The 21,373-nt window shown below is 43.0% G+C and overlaps 1 protein-coding gene and 1 long non-coding RNA gene across 3 annotated transcripts in view; one reads left to right on the forward strand and one right to left on the reverse strand.

The window, feature by feature from the left end:
• pinx1 (PIN2 (TERF1) interacting telomerase inhibitor 1) overlaps positions 1-12,499 on the reverse strand; it is a 97,947-nt gene extending 85,448 nt beyond the window's left edge. Inside the window, exons 1-2 of one of the 2 annotated variants that reach the window (XM_043682408.1) lie at positions 12,234-12,378; positions 4,192-4,301 (exon numbers count right to left, since the gene is read on the reverse strand). In XM_043682408.1, the coding sequence (XP_043538343.1) occupies positions 4,192-4,301; positions 12,234-12,252 (129 nt within the window). In that variant the 5' untranslated portion in view covers positions 12,253-12,378. Of the gene's footprint in view, positions 1-4,191; positions 4,302-12,233 lie in introns of both variants that reach the window. The other variant, XM_043682401.1, reaches the window with a different exon arrangement.
• A 338-nt stretch (positions 12,500-12,837) lies between these two features.
• The window catches only part of LOC122543596, an 11,538-nt gene continuing 3,002 nt past the window's right edge, over positions 12,838-21,373 (forward strand). The window contains exons 1-2 of the long non-coding RNA XR_006310111.1: positions 12,838-12,922; positions 14,448-14,519. This is a non-coding gene — a long non-coding RNA (uncharacterized LOC122543596). The remainder of the gene's footprint in view (positions 12,923-14,447; positions 14,520-21,373) is intronic.

Here is a 21,373-nt window from a genome sequence, read left to right on the forward strand (position 1 = left end):
AAAATTTAGGAAAGCTGTCTCAGAGACTAGTCAAGTAACAGCCTGACACAGTCATACTCACAGAACAAACCTTACAATGTCCCCATTGGAGGTATGGCATTGAGGGTGAGTTGGAGGTTTGGATTAGGAATTGGCTGGATGGAAGAAGACAGAGGGTAGTAGTTGATGGCAAATGTTCATCTTGGAGTGCCGTCACTAGCGGTGTTCCGCAAGGATCTGTTTTGGGACCATTGCTGTTTGTCATTTTTATAAATGACCTGGAAGAGGGGTTAGAAGGTTGGGTGAGCAAGTTTGCGGATGATACGAAAGTCTGAGGAGTTGTTGACAGTGAGGAAGGATGTGGCAGGTTACAGCGGGATATAGATAAGCTTTAGAACTGGGCAGAAAGGTGGCAAATGTAGTTCAATGTAGCTAAGTGTGAGGTGATTCACTTTGGGAAGAATAACAAAAAGATGGGGTACTGGGCTAATGGTCGGATACTTGGTAGTGTGGATGAGCAGAGGGATCTTGGTGTCCATGTACACAAATCTTTGAAAGTTGCCACTCAGGTAAATAGTGCGGTGAGGAAGGCATATGGCGTACTGGCTTTTATTGGTAGAGGGATTGAGTTCCGGAGTCCTGGGGTCATGTTGCAGTTGTATAAGACTCTGGTGCGGCTGCATCTGGAGTATTGTGTGCAGTTTTTGTCGCCATACTATAGGAAGGATGTGGAGGCACTGGAACGGGTGCAGAGGAGGTTTACCAGGATGTTGCCTGGTATGGAAGGAAGATCGTATGAGGAAAGACTGAGACACTTGGGGCTGTTTTCATTAGAGAAAAGAAGGTTTAGGGGTGACTTGATTGAGGTGTACAAGATGATTAGGGGGTTAGATAGGGTTGACAGTGTGAACCTTTTCCCGCGTATGGAGTCGGGTATTACAAGGGGGCATAGCTTTAAATTAAGCGGGGGTTGATATAGGACTGAAGTTAGGGGTAGGTTCTTCACTCAGCGAGTCGTAAGTTCATGGAATGCCCTGCCAGTAGCAGTGGTGGACTCTCCCTCTTTATGGGCATTTAAGCGGGCATTGGATAGGTATATGGAGGATAGTGGGTTAGTATAGGTTAGGTGGGCTTGGATCGGCGCAACATCGAGGGCCAAAGGGCCTGTACTGCGCTGTATTCTTCTATGTTCTATGACTCCAGATGTTCCAATCCAAAACAATTAACATGCAGCTACAGCAAGTGATTGAGAAGGTTATTATGAAAAAAACTGAACATGAAATAAAAGATGGTATACTTCAATCATACCAGGCATTGGTGAGACCACATTTCAAATATTAAACGAAGGACTAAAAGCATTAGAAACAATTCAGAGAAGGGAGAAAGTGAGGACTGCAGATGCTGGAGATCAGAGTCGAAGAGTGTGGTGCTAGAAAAGCACAGCCGGTGATGCAGCATCTAACAAGCGGAGAGTCAATTCTCCTGCTTGTTAGATGTTGCCTAACCGGCTATGCGTTTCCAGCACCCCACACTTCGACATTTCAGAGAAGGTATCTGGAACGATCAAATTGTCTTGTGAGAATAGGTTGGACAGACAGAGCTTGTTTCCACATGGGGTTTGAAAGAGTGAGGGGTGACTTAATTGAAGTTTATACAATCCTGAATGATCTTGACAAGATAGGCATGGAATAGATGTTTCCTCTTGCAGGTAAGCTCAGAACTAGAGAACTAGGGGTCATCCTTTCAGAACCAAGAGGAGAATTTTTTTTTCTCTGAGGATAAATCAACTTTGGAAATCTGCCTCACAAGGTGACTACAGAACCATTAAATATTTTTAAGGCAGACATTGATTCTCTTGCCTCCCAAGAATATAAGGTTATTTGGGGATAGATGGGAATGTGGAATTCAACATACAAACAAATCAGCCAGGATCTGGTTGAACTGCAAAGCAGACTTGACGAACCAAATGGTCTACACATCTGTCCCCCTTTCATATGTTCAAAGGTTTTATTCTGGTAAGATATGAGTTGAAGCAACACTAACTGATACAATTTCAAGAGGGGTAAAAGAAAGACTGTTGTGTATACGAACATTAACGTTGAACTGAGAGAGGGCAAGTTGGAATGCCGTTTAAAAAGGAAACAAACAGGAATGTTCATGTTTTAAACAGCAGCAAATTACTGAAACAAAGAGGTCATGGGAATAGCACAGAAAATAACATTGAAGTAGACAACAATCATGATCTAAAATGGTGCAGCAGACGTAAGGGGTCGAATGGCCAACTCCTGCTCCTATGTCTGTGTTATGTAACCTTTCCAAATAGTTATTTAGGTTCCAGCTAGAAAATCACATTGGATACTTCACGAAGGATGTAAAGAAGGTGTAAAGAGATTTTTGCGAGTGACAGAACCAGAAGCTTAAAGAAAAACACCTGTTTGGTACTTCACAGCTTCCTGGACTCAACAGATTTTAATTATGTCAGATGCTTCCTTTTTTGAAAGAAAGCACCTATTAGAAATTATTCTGTTTTTGTCATTTTCCCTGCTCTATACCTATCTTTTGCTTCTTTTCCTGTCTCATTACTTACCCTTATTTGTACTGTGATCCTTTGCTACTAAAAACCACCTGCCTGTCACCCTATAACAGACCTCCCATTTTCTTCTTTCCTTTCTTTCCTTCAAGCACTAACTCATCCAACTTACCAGCCGCTGTACTTACCTAAACATGAATTATTTCTAATTTCTTTCACATGTGCTGATTCTGACAACACCCAGCTGGGCAAGTGGCAGGTGACATGTGCCAAGCAATGATCTTCTCCAACAAGAGAGCATCAAACCATCTTCCCTTGACATTCTAAGGCAGTACAATTGCTGAACCCCACACTATCAACATCCTTGGGTTACTATGGACCAGAAACTGAACTGGACTTGCCATATGATCTGCCCTTGTAGTTACAGCCCCTGGAGTCTGCTCAGATTTTAGATAGATTATGGCTGATCCTTCACATCTTTCCTGCCCTTTTTCCATACCCCTTGATTCCTCCTCTATCAAGAATTCTACCTATTTCAGCCTGTGAAATATACACAAGAACACTGCCCCCACATGTGTCTGTGGCTAGAATTTCTAAAGACTCTCAACCCTTTGAGAAAAATTCCTCCTCTCCTCAGTCTTTAATTTGCACCCCTCAACTCTGAGACTTCACCTTCTGGTCCGAGACTCTCCCAAGAGGTGAAACATCCTTTTAGCATGTACCCTGTCAACCCTTGAAGAATCTTGTATATTTCAATGAGCTCAGAAGATAGCAGCAAATAACTCACTTTCTTACTCTCCAAAGCCTGTCCACCATCTACAAAGCACAAATCAGGAGTGTGATGGATTATTCCCTACTTATCTGTAGGTATGCAACTCCAACACCACTCAGGATTTTGACATGATCCAGGACAAAGCAACCCACTTAATAGTACTTCCTCTACAAACATTCATACTTTCAAACTTTGATGCTCAGTAGCAGCAATATGTACCATATTCAAGATGAACTGCAGAAAATCACAAAGACTACAGCATATTCCAAATTCATAAGAACAACGGGTACATGGGAACTCCACAACCTGCAAGTTCTCCACCAAGGAATGTGCCTTCCTGACTTGGAAATGTATCACTGTTCCTTCATTGTTGTTGTGTCAAAGTCCTGGAACTCCCTCCCAAATGAATTTGTGGGTCTACTTACACTAAATAGTTTGCAGCTGGTCACGAAGGCAGTTCACCACCACCTCTCAAGGATAATAAGGGATGAGTAGTAAGCTCTGTAATGAAGCCCATATCTCATGAATAAATTACAAAGAAGCAATCAACTGGAAATATTAACTTTTCTCCTTCTCTCCACAGATGCTGCAAGGCCTGTTAAACATTTTCAGCATTTTCTGCTCTTATTTCGATTTCCAATATCCACAATACAGTATTTTTGACTAGGTGCCAAGGGTACAAACTTTCATCTACATGAAGTAGTCCAGGAAGCTATGATTGTTCTGTTTAGAGCAGAGAAGGCAAAAGGGAGATTTATTCAAGATGTTCAAAATTAGAGGGAGTTTAGACAGAGCAAATCAGGACAAACTGTACCTGAGAAGGTGGATAATGTTTTAAAAATCATCCTTAAACATTCTAATAAAAACCAAACAAATTATTCATAATTCACACATTTCACTCCGCTTTCACCTTTCCTTTTGACCACCCCATTTTTTCCAACATCTTCTGCCCAAATCTGGACTCATCATTGCTCCAGGTGTTGTTCCTTGGATCCACAGACCACTTCTGCTTTTTACGGGCTACAAAATAAAAAAGGAAACCCGATTGATATTCCATCTGGTCTTGCAAATTCCGTTTCTGTTATACTTACACCAGAGACATTAGTCCCACATCTGTCACTCCACACAAGTCCCCAAGTACAAGTCAAACAAGATAATAAGTGGGATATCAAGGAAAAGTCAATAAAATGTGGCACTGCAAAAAGCATAGCAGGTCAGGACCTGATGAAGGGTTAAGCCCAAATCGACTGTCTTGCTCCTCAGATGCTGCCTGACCTGCTATGCTTTTTCCAGCACCACACTTCATTGACTCTAACTTCTCCAGCATTTGCAGTCCTCATTATCTCCTGGATATCAAGGGAAGGGAAGGAAAAAAAAGAGGAGAAAAGTGAAGGGAGTCAGGTTAGAAAGAAGCAACTTATTTTGCACATCTGAATGTACATTTGCTTTTTCTCTTCAAATGACATATTTGCTGTGGACAGCAGATTTAGCTTCACATTTCTTGTTTTAGCTCAAAATGTACTGAACAGTGTTACACAAGTTGCAGGATTATATATCTGGTTGCACATGTCTGTTGGAGATGAAGGCATCAGAGTCAATTAATTCTTTAACACTTTCAATCAGTTTTCAATTGATGCACCTGAGACTGTTATTTTTAAACATAACTAATTTTTGACATGTTTAATGCCTAAGTATTTGTAACAAAGCACAATGGTACCATTATATCCTGTACTGAAGTGATTGCTGTATAATTACTACCTAAATTATGTGTCCCAAGTACTGTCATGTAGTCAATGCAACAGCTCATACAAAGTACAAAGAACAAAGAAAATTTACAGCCCAGGAACAGGCCCTTCAGCCCTCCAAGCCTGAGGTGATCCAAATCTACTGTCTAAACCTGTCGCCCAATTCCTAAGCATCTGTATCGCTCTGCTACCCACCTACTCATGCATCTGTCCAGATGCATCTTAAATGAATCTACCATGCCTGCCTCTACTACCTCTGCTGGCAACATGCTCCAGGCACCTACCACCCTCTATGTAAAGTAATTGCCGTGTGTATCCCCCTTAAACTTTTCTCCTCTCACGCTGAAAGCATGATCTCTTGTTATTCAATCCTTCACCCTGGGAAAAAGCTTATCTCTATCTACCCTGTCTATGCCCTTCATAATTTTGTAGACCTCAATCAAGTCCTGCCTAATCTCCTTTTTTCTAATGAAAACAATCCTAACCTACTCAACCTCTCTTCATAGCTAGCATCTTCCATACCAGGCAACATCCTCGTAAACCCTCTCTGCACCCTCTCCAAAGCATCCACATCCTTTTGGTGATGTGGCGACCAGAACTGTACACACTATTCTAAATGCAGCCGAACCAATGTCTTATACAATTTTAACATGACCTGTCAGCACTTGTATTCAATATCCCGTCTGATGAAGGCAAGCATATCAGATATCTTTCTGACCATTCTATCCACCTGTGCAGCAACCTTCAGGGTACAATGGATCTGAACTCCCAGATCTCTCTGCTCAAAGTTTTCCCAAGGCTCTTCCATTTACTGTATAATTCGCTCTAGAATTAGACTTCCCAAAATGCACCACCTCACATTTGCCTGGATTGAATTCCATCTGCCACTTCTCCGCCCAACTCTCCAGTCTATCTATATTCTCCTGTATTCTTTGACAGTCCCCTATGCTTTCTGCTACTCCACCAATCTTCGTGTCATCGACAAACTTGCTGATCAGACCAACAGTGCCCTCTTCCAGATCATTTATGTATATCACAAACAACAGTGGCCCCAGCACTGACCCCTGTGGAACACCACTGGTCACCTTTCTCCATTTCAAGAAACTGCCTTGAACTACTACTACTACTGTCTCCTGTTGCTCAACCAGTTCGTTATCCACCTAGCTAGAACACCCTGCACACCATGTGACTTCACTTTTTCCATTAGTTTACCATGGGGAACCTTATCAAACACCTTACTGAAGTCCATGTATATGACATCTTCACCTGTCAATTTGGTCACTTAGAGTCATAGAGATGTACAGCACAGAAACAGACCATTCAGTCCAACACGTCCGGGCCGACCATATATCCCAACCCAATGTAGTCCCACCTGCTAGCATCCGGCCCATATCTCTCCAAAACCTTCCTACTCATATACCCATCCAGATAGCTTCTAAATGTTGCAATTGTACTAGCCTCCACCTCTTCCTCTGTCAGCTCATTCCATACACATACCACCCTCTGCGTGAAAAAGTTGCCCCTTAGGTCTCTTGTATATCTTGCCCCCTCACCCTAAACCTTTGCCCTCTAGTTCTGGCCTCACCCAACCCAAGGAAAAGACTTTGTCTATTTATCCTATCCATGCCCCTCATGATTTTATAGACCTCTACAAGGTCATCCCTCATCCTTCAACACTCCAGGGAAAATCGCCCCAGCCTATTCAGCCTCTCCCTAAAGTTCAAATCCTCCAAACCTAGCAACATCCTTGTAAATCTTTTCTTAACCCTTTCAAGTTTCACAACATCTTTCCAATAGGAAGGAGACCAGAACTGCACGCAACATTCCAACAGTGGCCTAACCAATGTCCTGCACAGCTGCAACATGACCTCCCAACTCCTGTACTCAATACTCTGAAATAAAAGAAAGCATACCAAACGCTGCCTTCACTATCCTATCTAGTTGCAACTCCACTTTCAGGGAGCTATGAACCTGCACTCCAAGGTCTCTTTGTTTAGTAACATTCCCCAGGACCTTACCATTTGTTTTAAAAAATTCTCAAGGTCAGGTTCGTAGAGAGTAGTCTGACACAGAACAAACGACCAAGAGGCGAGTCTGCTAGAATATGGGCATTTTATTCCCCGCAGCGTCGCCACAACGGGTCTGGCTTATACTCACTCTACATGTTACCGGAACTGGGAGCCGTCAGTTCTCGTAGAGCGGTTGCCAACAACCCACGCTCGGCGGTTAAACGTAACCCCGGAGCAGACTCACCGAACTGGAGACTTTTCCAGCTGATATACTCTTTTCCAGATATAAACATTCATGTGAACAGCAGAGCAAGGCTAAAAAACACATTCCATTCTGGTTACATACAGATAAGAAGATTCACACGGGGAGGTGTGTAATAAGATTCACACGGGACTAAGCAACACCTCCATTCCGGTTAGATTCACACATGTATTGGGACATAATTTTTAACCGTTTCACCACATTCCACTGCTTGGAATTTTACACCACACCATTAAGTGTATAAGTCCTCCTAAGATTTGCTTTCCCAAAATGCAGCACCTCACATTTATCTAAATCAAACTCCATCTGCCACTCCCACTGACCCATCTAATCAAGATCCCGTTGTAATCTAAGGTAATCTTTCTAACTGTCCACTACACCTTCGATTTTGGTGTCATCTGCAAACTTACTAACTATACCTCTTATGTACACATTCAAATCATTTTTATAAATGATGAAAAATAGTAGACCCAGCACCAATCCTTGTGGTACTACACTGGTCACAGGCCTCCAATCTGAAAAACAACCCTTCACCACAACCCTCTGTCTTCTACCTTTGAGCTAGTTCTGTATCCAAATGGCTAGCTCCTCCTGTATTCCATGAGATCTAGGTTCTGGATTCCTGATTAAGGGCTTCTGCCCGAAACGTCGATTTTCCTGCTTCTCGGATGCTGCCTGAACTGCCCTGCTTTTCCAAAACCACTAATCCAGAATCTAGTTTCCAGCATCTGCAGTCATTGTTTTTACCTTCCATGAGATCTAACCTTGCTAACCAGTCTCCCATGGGGAATCTTGTCAAACACCTTACTGAAGTCCATATAGATCACGTCGACCATTCTGGTCTCAATCCTCTCTAAACTATTTGCAGTAATTCAGCTGTGGTTGGAGTCGTGCCTTGTACAGATTTAGTAAAACCTCCTGAGTTTTATACTCCATTCCCTTTGAAGTAAAGGACAACATTCCGTTTGCCTTCTCAATACTCACGGAATCAGGATGCCAGCTTTTTGTGATTCATTGATGTGAACTCCCAAAGCCCTCTCTTCTGTAGTCTCTCTTTATTTTAATAATATTCAGCTCTTTCGTTTTTCCCACAATAGATTCCATCTGGCAAATTCTTGTCCACTTCTTAATTTGCTTATCCCTCTGCAAAATCTGTGTGCCATTATTACCACTTGCCTTCCCACCTATTTTTGTGCCATCTGCAAACTTGGCCATAGTACATCCACTTTCGTCATCCAAGTCATGAATACATACTGTAAATAATTGTGGTGCCAGTATTGATCCCTGCAGCACACTACTAGTTACAGGTTACCATCCTGAAGTTATTCCTTTTATCCCAACTCTGTCTTCTATTAGTTCGCCATCCTCTATCCATGCTAATTTACCACCTCCAATGCCATGAGCTCTTATCTTAATCACGTGTGGTACCTTATCAAACAAAAATCCAAATTCGTTACATGTAATGCTTTCTATCTGTGCTGCATGTTACCTCCTCGAAGAATTCTGGTAAATCTGTCAGGCAAAACTATCTCTTCATGAAGCCATGCTGACTCTGCGTTACCATATGATGCATTTTGAAATGGTCTGCTATTACATTCATTATAACGGATTCTAAAATTTTCCAACAACAGATGTCAAGCTTAGTATGGAAATGTGTTGCTGGAAAAGCGCAGCAGGTCAGGCAGCATCTAAGGAACAGGAGAATCGACGTTTCAGGCATTAGCCCTTCTTCAGGAGAAGGGCTAATGCCCGAAACGTCAATTCTCCTGTTCCTTAGATGCTGCCTGACCTGCTGCGCTTTTCCAGCAACACATTTCCATCTCTGATCTCCAGCATCTGCAGACCTCACTTTCTCCGTCAAGCTTAGTAGCCCATGTGTAATTATTGTTGTAAATTTCTTTCCCTTTTAAATCGAGGTGTTACTATTGGCAGTTTTCCAATCCGCAGGGATTGCTTCATATCCTAGGATGCATGCCATTAGGTCCAGGCAACCTATCAATTTTTAGCATTAGTTTCCCTAGCACTTTTTCTCTAGTGATAGTTATTTTGTTTACTTGTTATCCTTCTTTTGCACCTTGATTATTTCATAATTTTGAAATACTGTTAATATCTTCTACTGTGAAGACTAATGCAAAGTATTCATTCAACTCCTCTGCCATTTCCTGGTTCTCCATTATTATTTCTACAGTCTTTTTCTTTAAGAGGCCTATGTTCACTTTGGCTTCTCTCTTTTTACATATTGAAAGAAGCTCTTGCTGTTCATCTTGATATTACTTGCAAATTCTGGCATGTTGCCATCGACTGTCTGGACTCAGACACAAATAATGATCCCGAGTGAGAATCTGATGGGTTGTATTTATGAGTGTAACCGCATACTGAACACAAATCTTTGTCTCCATGTTGGGTGCAGAGAAGAGGTGAACCAAATAAATTTTAAAAATTAAAAATTGCAGTACTTAACTGAATCAGTTAAAATATTTCTCAATGAGTTTTAAAAGAAACATAGGAATAATAACAATAACACATAACATTATTACAGGAAAATAAAATGTACAAAAAACATATTGGCATGTCATTTTTAGAGTAACTCACCATGGTCAATGTCTAGTTCCCAGAACTTACAGTAAATAACAGAAATGTTCATAGGAGAAGTAGTCTGTAATTTGATTTGTATCATCTTCTTCCTCCAAAAGGACAGAGCTTGTAGGACTTCCTCAAAAACTCTATTAAGTTGGTTCAGCACGATCTCCGCCACACAAAACCATGTTGCCTGTCACTGATAAGCCCATTCTTTTCCAAATATAAATAGATTTTATCCCTCAGTACCTTCTCCAGCAACTTTCCCACCACTGACATCAAGCTCACTGCTCTGTAGTTACCCAGAATATCCCTACTACCCTTCTTGTACAGGGAGACAACATGAACAACCAAGTAGGCAAAAGTGAGAACTGCAGATGCTGGAGATTAGAGTTGAGGGTGGGGTGCTGGAAAAGCACAGCAGGTCAGGCAGTATCCGAGGAGCAGAACAGTTGAAGTTTCCAGCAAAAGCGCTTCATTAGGAAGGGGCGATGAGCTGAGGGTGTGGTGAGACAAGTGGGAGGAGAAGGTAGCTGAGAGTGCGATAGGTAGATGGAGGTGGGGGTAATGGTGATAGGTCAGAGAGGAGGGTGGAGTGGATGGGGGAAGATGGAGAGGTACGACAGGTCATGAGGACAGTGCAGAATTGGAATAAGGTGGGGGAGTGGAAATGAGAAACTGGTGAAATCCACATCAACCCCATGAGGTTGGAGGGTTCCGATGCAGAAGATGAGGCATTCTTCCTCTAGGCGTCGGGAGTTTAGGAAGTGGTGATGGGAGTTGGCCCAGGATCTGCATGTCCTTGGCATAGTGGAGTTGAAGTGTGCGGCCATGGGATGGTGCGGATGTCCTGGAGATTTTCTCTGAAGCGCTCTTCGAGTAAGCGTCCTGTCTCCCCAACAGATACAGTAAATGAAGTGTGTGGAAGTGCAGGTGAAACTTTGACGGATGTAGAAGTTTCCTTTGGGGCATTGGATGGAGGTGAGGGGGGAGGTGTGGGCACAGGTTTTGCAATTCCTGCAGTGGCAAGGGAACATGCTGGGAGTGGAGGGTGGTTTGGTGGATCTGACGAGGAAGGCGCAGAGGGAACAGTCTTTATGGAAAACAGATAGGGATAGGGAGGGAAATATCTCAGGTGGTGGGGTCTGTTTGTAGGTAGCAGAAATGACAGAGGATGGTGCGATGTATACAGAGGTTGGTGGATGGAAGGTGAGGACCCAGGGGAGGGGGTCTGTCCTTGTTCAAGGGCACCTTTGAACCCCACCCCTCCAACTGCAACAAGGACAGACCCCCCCCCCCCCCGCATTATCCTCCACTATTTCCACCACTACAAACGGACCCCACCACCAGAGATATATTTCCCTCCCCATCCCTTACCACTTTCTTTAAAGACCATTCCCACCACCTCTGTCCAAGGCCCTAAAGGAGCCTTCCACATCCAAAGTTTCACCTACACTTCCACAAGTCATTTACCGTATCTGTTGCTCACAATGCGGTCTCCTCTACGCTGGGGTGACAGGATCCTTGTAGAGCACTTCAGAGAAAATCTCTGGGACACCTGCTCCAACCAAACCCACCATCCCAGGGCCGAATGCTCCAACTCCCCCCTCCCACTCCACCAAGGACATGCAGATCCTGAGCCTCCTCCATCACCACTCCCTCACCCCCTGCCACCTGGAGGAAGAACACCTCATCTTCCACCTCATTAATAGCATCAATGTGGATTTCACCAGCTAATACTAAGTGCTTACCTCTTTTTATATGTTCTCAACATAGCTAAGCCTGTGGGGGCTTATTTAACCAATCATTTTCACACTATTAATTGAGCATCTCAATTTAACAACAACTGCCCACCCAAACCAGGTCATAAAATTCCTGGCTTTTCATATTTAACTCCTGTCAGCTCACAGGCTCCCCCCTCACCAAACTCAGCTGGCTAGATGGTTTGTGTGTGGTTCAGGATAATGCTAACAAGTGGGAGTTGCTACCTTTTTGATGGGATGTTAAACCAAGGCTCCGTCTTCCCTCTGATAATGTAAAACATTCCACAGCACTATTTCAGAAAGTGAACAGTACCCTGGCCTACAGTATTAACCCCTCAAATGGCAGCGAAAAAAAAAGTCAGACAACATTGCAGTTTGTGGTATTTTACTGTACGGATTTTTTACATGACGACAACATTCGGATGAGAAAAAGAACTCCATGGGCTATGAAGCATTTTGGGACATGCTGGGATTGTAAAACGTGCTGTACAAATGCACTTTTCAGTGAGACACTGTAATGAATACCCTCACCCTCACCCAAACCAGTAACTCCGCGGGACCTTCTAAAGCGGTGCACGTGCCAGGCCTATACTCACGTTCTGCCAGCATCGCCATCGCCACCACAAAATGAATAACCACAAGGAGTTTTTTCGGAAATGCACCACTTTGTCTCGAACCAATCGTTTCCTTGCCTCGGAACGTAAACCAACCTGAGACCGGTAGGCCAGCGATGAGACTGCGCATGTCCGACCTGTGGCGTGGGCAAAGTGCGGTGATTGCGCATGCTCCGGTTTCCAGCTGGAGCTGCATGTTGAGAATTTTATCAATGTCATGTGTGACTCAATTGAGTGACTTTTGGAATTTTATAACTAGCCAAACGCAGAATTCAATCAAATATGCCAATATTTTAAATATCTTACGTTTTTTTTTAAAATGAATGGGAATTAGAGAAAGCATTCTCAATACCATTACATAAAACAAACAACTACAGATGCTGGAGATCTGAAATTAACAAAAACAGAAATTGCTTGAGAATCTCAGCAGGTCTGGTAGTATCCGTGAGAGGAAGCAGAGTTAACCTTTCAAGTCCAGTAGCCATCACAACTAGGAGCAGCAACGAATAGTATTCGTTCTGTGAGACCATGGGGTGGAGTGAGAAAGGAATCATCCGCCGTCATTTCCGCTACCTTAACCTTTCAAGTCCAGTAGCCATCACAACTAGGAGCAGCAACGAATAGTATTCGTTCTGTGAGACCATGGGGTGGAGTGAGAAAGGAATGAACAGGTAGGTGCAGACGACTAAAGGTAAAAACAAGGACTGCAGATACTGGAAACCAGAGTATAGATTAGAGTTGTGCTGGAAAAGCACAGCAGGTCAGTCGGCATCCAAGGAGCAGGAAAATCGACGTTTTGGGCAAAAGCCTTCATCAGGAATAGACAACTAATGGATTGTTGATAATAAGACAGAAAAGAAGAGAAGCTAGATTCCCTCCATTCCATTATTTCACTTCAACTTCTACTTTTATTTCATGTGTATGCTGCCTTCCCAAGGGCAATTAGAGATGGATAGCAATTGATCTTTGGTCTGATTAATTATTTAGTCGAGAGTGTGGTGCTGGAAAAGCACAGCAGGTCAGGCAGCATCAGAAGAGCAGGAGAATTGAAGTTTTGGGCAAAAGCCCTTCATCAGGAAAGTTTAGGCAGCATCCTTGATTACTGCCTGACCTGCTGTGCTTTTCCAGCACCACACTCTGGACTCTGATCTCCAGTATCTACAGTCCTCACTTTCTCCCGATTGGTTACTTAGTCTGCTTGATATATTCACTGTTACTGGACATCAGAGATTCCCCTGTAGGTAGTGCCAGAATGATATAAATGTAAAAGGAAAATCAATGCCAAAAGCATTGTACAAGACTGATGGTGCCACACTGCTAAAAGCTAGATTGTAATGTTAACATTTCTTAAAATTCATTCACAGGATGAGGGCATTGCTGGGTGGACAGTATTAATTGCCCATCCCAGAAGGCAGTTTAGAGTCAAATCTATTGTTGGGAGTCTGGAGTCACATATAGTCCAGACTAAGATGGCAGCTTCCTTCTGTAAAAGGCATTTGTGAACCAGATGGGGTTCTCTGGGAATCGATAATCGATAGCTATCATTACACTCTTAATTCCAGACTTTTTATACTGAATTAAAATTTGACCATCTGCCATGGGGGGGTTTCAAATTCTGATCCCTAAAACATTACTTGTGGCTCTAGATTAACAGAGGAGAAAGTGAGGACTGCAGATGCTGGAGATCAGAGCTGAAAATAGGTTGCTGGAAAAGCGCAGCAGGTCAGGCAGCATCCAAGGAACGGGAGAATCGACGTTTCAGGCATAAGCCTGAAGAAGGGCTTATGCCCGAAACGTCGATTCTCCTGTTCCTTGGATGCTGCCTGACCTGCTGCACTTTTCCAGCAACACATTTTCAGCTCTAGATTAACAGTCTAGCGATAATACCACTAGGCCATCGACTTCTAAAATACTGTGATGTCGACTGTGCATGCAAGTCCAGTTTCTGGCCACAATGTTATATAGAGCAACTTAACTTACTTAGTCAATAGTATAGTACTTATGGACCTCCCCTCTCCTACACTCAGTTTTCTTTCCCCAAAATGTTTTTAGCTTATACCTTCCCTTCCCCTCTTCCATCACAAATGGTTCAGTTGACCATTGTTAGTTTTTTTAGGTCATTTTAAAATATTAATTGCTGCCTAATATCATACACTTAACAACCTTAAATCCTATTTTTGCTCTTTGTTCATCCAGGATATCTCAGGATAATGTTCCAGGCCCAACCATCTTCAGCTGCTTCATCAATGACCTTCTCTCCACCATAAGGTCAGAAGTGGGGATGTTTCATGATGATTGCACAGTGTTCAGTACTACTCGTGACTCCTCAGATCCTGAAGCTGTCCATGTCCAAATGCAACAAGACCTTGACAATATCCAGGCTTGGCTGAAAGGGGGCAAGTAACATATATGCTACACGACTGCCAGGCAATGACCATCTCCAGTCCGAAAAATCTAACGAGAACCCTTTGTTATTAAATGGTGTTGCCATCACTAAATCCTCCACTATCAACATTATGACGTTACAGTTGACTAGAACCTCAACTGGAGGAGAAAGTGAGGTCTGCAGATGCTGGAGATCAGAGCTGAAAATGTGTTGCTGGAAAAGCGCAGCAGGTCAGGCAGCATCCAGGGAACAGGAGAATCAACGTTTCGGGCATAAGCCCTTCTTCAGGGATTCCTGAAGAAGGGCTTATGCCCGAAACATCGATTCTCCTGTTCCCTGGATGCTGCCTGACCTGCTGCGCTTTTCCAGCAACACATTTTCAGCTAGAACCTCAACTGGTCTCATCACAGATATACAGTGGCTACAACAGCACCTCAAAGGCTAAGAATACTGTAGCAATGTAACTCATTGCAATTTTTGAGAAGATGTGTACCTCAGGTTGAGGGTCAGGTTGTAAGTTTGCTTGCTAAGCTGGTAAGTTTGTTCTCAGATGTTTCGCCACCATCATCTGTGAGCTAAGTAACATCATCAGTGAGCCTCCGATGAAGCTTTGGTGTTCCATCTTGCTTTCTATTTATGTGTCTTGGTCTGTTAAGGTGAGTGATATCATTTCCTGTTCTTTTTCTCAGAAGGTAGTAAATGGGGTTCAAATCGATTTGTTTATTAATGGAGTTCTGATTTGAATGCCAGGCCTCTATGAATTCCTGTGCATGTCTCTGATTAGCCTGTTCGAGGATGGATGTGTTGTCCTTCTTTGTGTGTAAGGATACTAGGGATAGTTGGTCATGTCTTTTGGTGGCTAGTTTCCTGTTTGTCTGTCCAATATAGTGTTTGTTGTCATCCTTGCAGGGTATTTTGTATATGACATTTGATTTGTTGGTTGTCCTAAAGAACTCTGTACCAACAAACGGTCAATATATGATTGACACTATATCCACAAAAACCCAGTCTCTCTACCACCGTTACTGAGGGGTGTCAGTGTGTACTATTCACAAAATGCAATGCTTAAATTCACGAAAAAGTCTTAGATAACACCTTCCAAACCCACAACCATTCCCATCAAGAAGAATCAGGGCAACGGATGCATCTGAACACCCAACTGGCCTGTAAGTTCCTCTCTAAGCCACTCACCATCTTAACTTGGACATATATCATTGTTCCTCAGTGTCACTGAGTCAAATCCTGAATTTCATTCCCTAATCGGATTGTGGCTCTCCTACAGCATGTGCCATGCGTCAGTTTAAAAGCTCACCACCACTTTTTTGAGTGCAACTAGGAATGGGCAATAAATGTTGGCCTTCCAGTGACACCCTCGTCCCAAGAGTCTTATTAAACTAATAGCTCATTTTCACGACCCATTCAGCGTATTACTATGTCTGCCTTGCCTAACTTGCATGCTATTCTTTGGCTCAACCTGATTGTTCACACAATTGAGCATGTAGAAGAGTAGCTGCCCCATTAAGATGGACATCAGATGCCACAGAGAGCTGTGGAGGCAGAGTCTTCATGGTATATTTAAGACTAAGGTGGATAGACTCTTGACCATTACGGGTATCAAGGGTTATGGGGAAAGGGCGGGCAACTGGACGTGAGGGATGTTGGATTAGCTATGATCCTAGTAAATGATGGAGCAGGCTCAAATGTCCAAATTGCCTTCTGTTCCTATTTCTTATGGTCTTGTAGTCTTATGGAGGTATTGCTGGCAAGAACCAGCAGTGTAACCTGCAGGAACATGCAGTTTGGAGGTGAGATCGTTTCTTGGTGTTTTCCACAATGCACAAATTGATCCATGTAACAAAGTCAGCCTGTCAGGTGATGGGGACAGTGAGAATAGTAGTCTAGGAAAGTTATTACCGCTAAAGGGAAAAAAAAACGAACTAAATAATTTGTCTTAACCTTCTGCCTTTCACAACGTGAGGATGTCACAGAGCACTTTAGAACCAATTAATTACATCCTTATGAAGTATAGTCATGTTGTAATGCAGGAATGTAATTGCCACATTTTCAAATAGCAAATTTGAGTTAGATTCCAGACCGAAATCTGTCTTGACAGATCAGATTTTGTTTTGGTTTTAGTTAGCAAGGTGATCTTTCACTGATTACAAGCACACAATGCCTCAGCTTTGATTTTAACAATAAAACAGGAATATATTACACAAAAGAAATAAAGATAAAATCAAATAAATCAAGCTGTAACACTTAACAGATTTCAGAATGCATGGGACAACGTACAATCCCATCGATCCCAACACCATCCGCATTAGAGAGTACTCACACTACAGTACCCACGCTGGAGAGAATTCCCTTCTCTCACATTTTTAGGTTTGACATCCCTGTTTCTCTCAATTCCTAGTTTTGAGAGATTGATAGCCTTTTTCGTGATTAGATACAAATTGAGCTTAAATTTTAAATAACCCGATCAGAGTGCTATCCAAACACATCTGGCCTGGATCTTTCAACTCAAATCTCTACAGTGAGGTAACCTGTTCCCTAACTTTACAGAACAAGCTAAGATAAGCTGTTTCATACATCTCACCCCAATACTTTTGCAATTGAAAACAATGGTTTCCCAAGCCATGGGTTTGATTTTTCTAACTGAGAGAAACTAATGCTCTTCAATTTTTAGCTGATCCAATTGTAAAACTCTCACAAAGAAAAAAATCAAGAACACTCACAATCATACTGATTTTTTTTAAAAGTCATGGGTCCAGAAATACTGACAATCATTAAATCATCGCCACAGGCTAAAACTCAAAGCCGATTGTGCGCAGATGTTCGCAAGTAAAGGGATGGCTGAAAAATGGGAAGGCTTCAGAAATTAGATCATAGGAGTCCAGAAACAGTATATTCCTGTTAGGGTAAAAGGAAAGGCTGATAGGTGTAGGGAATGCTGAATGACTAAAAATATTGAGGGTTTGGTTAAGAAAAAGATGGAAACATATGTCAGGTATAGCCAAGATAGATCGAATGAATCCTTAGAAGTGTATAAAGGCAGTAGGAGGATACTTAAGAGGGAAATCAGGAGGGCAAAAAAGGGACATGAGATAGCTTTGGCAAATACAGTTAAGAAGAATCCAAAAGGTTTTTACAAGTACACTAAGGACAAAAGGGTAACTCGAGAGAGAATAGGGCCCCTCAAAGATCAGTAAGGTGGCCTTTGTGTGGAGCCACAGTAGATGGGGAAGATACTAAACGAGCATTTTGCATCAGTGTTTACTGTGGAAAAGGACATGGAAGATATAGAAAGTAGGAAAATAGATTGTGACATGTTGAAAACTGTTCGTATTACAGAGGAAGCTAGATGTCTTGATTAGATTAGATTACTTACAGTGTGGAAACAGGCCCTTCGGCCCAACAAGTTCACACCGCCCCGCCGAAGCGCAACCCACCCATGCCCCTACATTTACCCCTTCACCTAACACTACGGGCAATTTAGCATGGCCAATTCACCTGACCTGCACATCTTTGGACTGTGGGAGGAAACCGGAGCACCCGGAGGAAACCCACGCAGACACGGGGAGAACGTGCAAACTCCACACAGTCAGTCACCTGAGGCGGGAAATGAACCCGGGTCTCTGGCGCTGCGAGGCAGCAGTGCTAACCACTGTGCCACCGTGCCGCCCATTAAAAGTGGATAAAAATGCATAAAAGTGAATAAATCCCCAGGACCTGATCAGGTGTACCCTAGAACTCTGTGGGAAGCTAGAGAAGTGATTGCTGGGCCTCTTGCTGAAATATTTGTATAATCGATAGTCACAGGTGAAGTGCTGGAAGACTGGAGGTTGGCTAACATGGTGCCACTTTTTTAGAAAGGTGGTAAGGAAAAGCCAGGGAACTATAGACCAGTGAACCTGACGTCAGTTGTGGGCAAGTTGTTGGAGGGACTCCTGAGGGACAGGATGTACATGTATTTGGAAAGGCAAGGACTGATTAGGGATAGTCAACATGGCTTTGTGTGTGGGAAATCATGTCTCACAAACTTGATAGAGTTTTTTGAAGAAGTAACAAAGAGGATTGATGAGGGCAGAGTTGTGGACGTGATCTATATGGCCTTCAGTAAGGCGTTTGACAAGGTTCCCCATGGGAGACTGGTTAGCCAAGGTTAGATCGCGTGGAATACAGGGAGAACTAGGCATTTGGATGCAGAACTGGCTCAAAGGTAGAAGACAGAGGGTGGTGGTGGAGGGTTTTTTTCAGACTGGAGGCCTGTGATCAGTGGAATGCCACAAGGAGCGGTGCTGGGTCCACTACTTTGCGTCATTTATATAAATGATTTGGATGTGAGCATAAGAGGCATAGTTACTAAATTTGCAGATGACACCAAAATTAGAGGTGAAGTGGACAGCAAAGAAGATTACCTCAGATTACAACAGGATCTTGACCATGGGCCAGTGGGCTGAGGAGTGGCAGATGGAGTTTAATTCAGATAAATGTGAGGTGCTGCATTTTGGAAAAACAAAACTGAGCAGGACTTACACACTTAATGGTAAGGCCCTAAGGAAAGTTGTTGAACAAAGAGACCTTGGAGTGCAGTTCATAGCTCCTTGAAAGTGGAGTCGCAGGTAGATAGGATAGTGAAGAAGGCGTTTGGTATGTTTTCCTTTGTTGGTCAGAGCATTGAGTGCAGGAGTTGGGAGGTCATGTTGCGGCTGTACTGGACATTGATTAGGCCACTGTTAGGAATGTTGCATGCAATTCTGATCTCTTTTGTATCGGTAGGATGTTGTGAAACTTGAAAGGTTTAAGAAAAGATTTACAAGGATGTTGTCAGGGTTGGAGAATTTGAGCTATAGGGAGAGGTTGAATAGGCTGGCACTGTTTTCCCTGGAGCATCAGAGGCTGAGGGATAATTTTATAGAGGTTTATAAAATCATGAGGGGCATGGATAGGATAAATAGACAAAGTCTCTTCCCGGGCTGGGGGAGTCCAGAACTAGAGGATTAGGGTGAAAGGGGCAAGATATAAAAGAGACCTCAAGGGCAACTTTTTCATGCAGAGCGTGGTACGTGTCTGGAATGAGCTGCCGGAGGAAGTGGTGGAGGCTAATACAATTGCAACGTTTAAAAGCCATCTGGATGGGGATATGAATAGGAAGGGTTTGAAGAGATATTGGCCAGGTGCTGGCAGGTAGGACTAGATTGGGTTGGGATATCTGGTCAGCATGGACGAGTTGGACCCAAGGGTCTGTTTACATGCTGTACACCTCAATGACTCTATGATTCTATAATTGTCAGCATTTGTCATTATTACTCCCAGAAGCTCAGAGCAATATTTTGGAATCTAAATTTGCACAGTTGAAAGTGGAAATACAGGCGCTGCTGTGATTGTGTACTGGCCATAGGGTGGCCTGTTACAAAGCTGGATAGTCTGTAATCAAATCACTAAACTCAAATGTTAAGCAATGTTATAAAATTGGACTTTAAGTGTGGTAAGTCATAATTTCTGACTTACAGATCATTTCATATGATCCTGAAAAGCTAATCTTATGCTTCTATAATGTCAGTTCTTACATTGTTAGAATCATAGCTTTAAAATAGCAAAATGCTTTGTAGTTGTACTTCATCTTTAAATATCACAATTATTTTGTTCTTTGTAAATAAATATAAAAGTAAAGAACCATCAGTGCATTTTACTTGCTGATTTACTTTTTGTGAGTATTCATTAAGTGATTGGCAGGTTAGCCTGATTTAAGATATAATTACTTATATCTGTTGCTAGACAGCTGGAGTTCCCATTGACTTGGTACAAGATACAAACTAATTTTTGGAAGAGTGAATCCATACCACAGGTTACATTTTTTGAGGTTGAGGTCACAAAATCCAACCTCAATTTGTTACTGCGATGCTGGTTGAGGAATACTTATATTGGTCAGGAAACTGGGGATTCCCTGATGCTTTGCATCAAATGATGCCATGAGACCTTTTACATCTAATTTCTTGCAAGCTGGATCCCTGTGTTCCCCAATGCTAATCAGTTAGGTTTCCAACTTTCAGTTACTGTCCTGTATATTTGTTACAGTAACTACAGTGGCTCGGCATAGTGGCTCAGTGGTTAGTACTGGTGCCTCACAGTGCCAGGGACCTGCCACCTCGGGCAACTGTCTGTGTGGAGTTTGCACATTCTCTCACTGTCTGTGTGGGTTTCCTCCAGGTGCTACCGTTTCCTCCCACAATCCAAAAGAGGTGCAGGCCAGGTGAATTGGCCTCGCTAAAATTGCCCATAGTATTAGGTGCATTAGTCAATGGTAAAAATAGGGTAGGGGAATAGGTCTGGATGGGTTATTTTTTGGAGGGTCAGTATGGACTTGTTGGGCTGAAGGGCCTGTTTCCATACTGGAGGGAATCTAATCTACCAGACAGTGGCAGCCTCTGTCTTTCCAGCTGCCAACCCTGCACATTCCTCCTTACCAACATCATATGTCAAAATTGGGAGAGTTGTCTCAAAGATAACTCTCCCAATTGTGGGCGGCACGGTGGCACAGTGGTTAGCACTGCTGCCTCACAGCGCCTGAGAGCCGGGTTCAATCCCCGCCTCAGGCGACTGACTGTGTGGAGTTTGCACGTTCTCCCCGTGTCTGCGTGGGTTTCCTCCGGTTGCTCCGGTTTCCTCCCACAGTCCAAAGATGTGCAGGTCAGGTGAATTGGCCATGCTAAATTGCCCGTAGTGTAAGGTAAAG

The sequence above is a fragment of the Chiloscyllium plagiosum genome, chromosome 3 (assembly GCF_004010195.1).
Source record: "Chiloscyllium plagiosum isolate BGI_BamShark_2017 chromosome 3, ASM401019v2, whole genome shotgun sequence".
Taxonomy (NCBI): Eukaryota; Metazoa; Chordata; class Chondrichthyes; order Orectolobiformes; family Hemiscylliidae; genus Chiloscyllium; species Chiloscyllium plagiosum.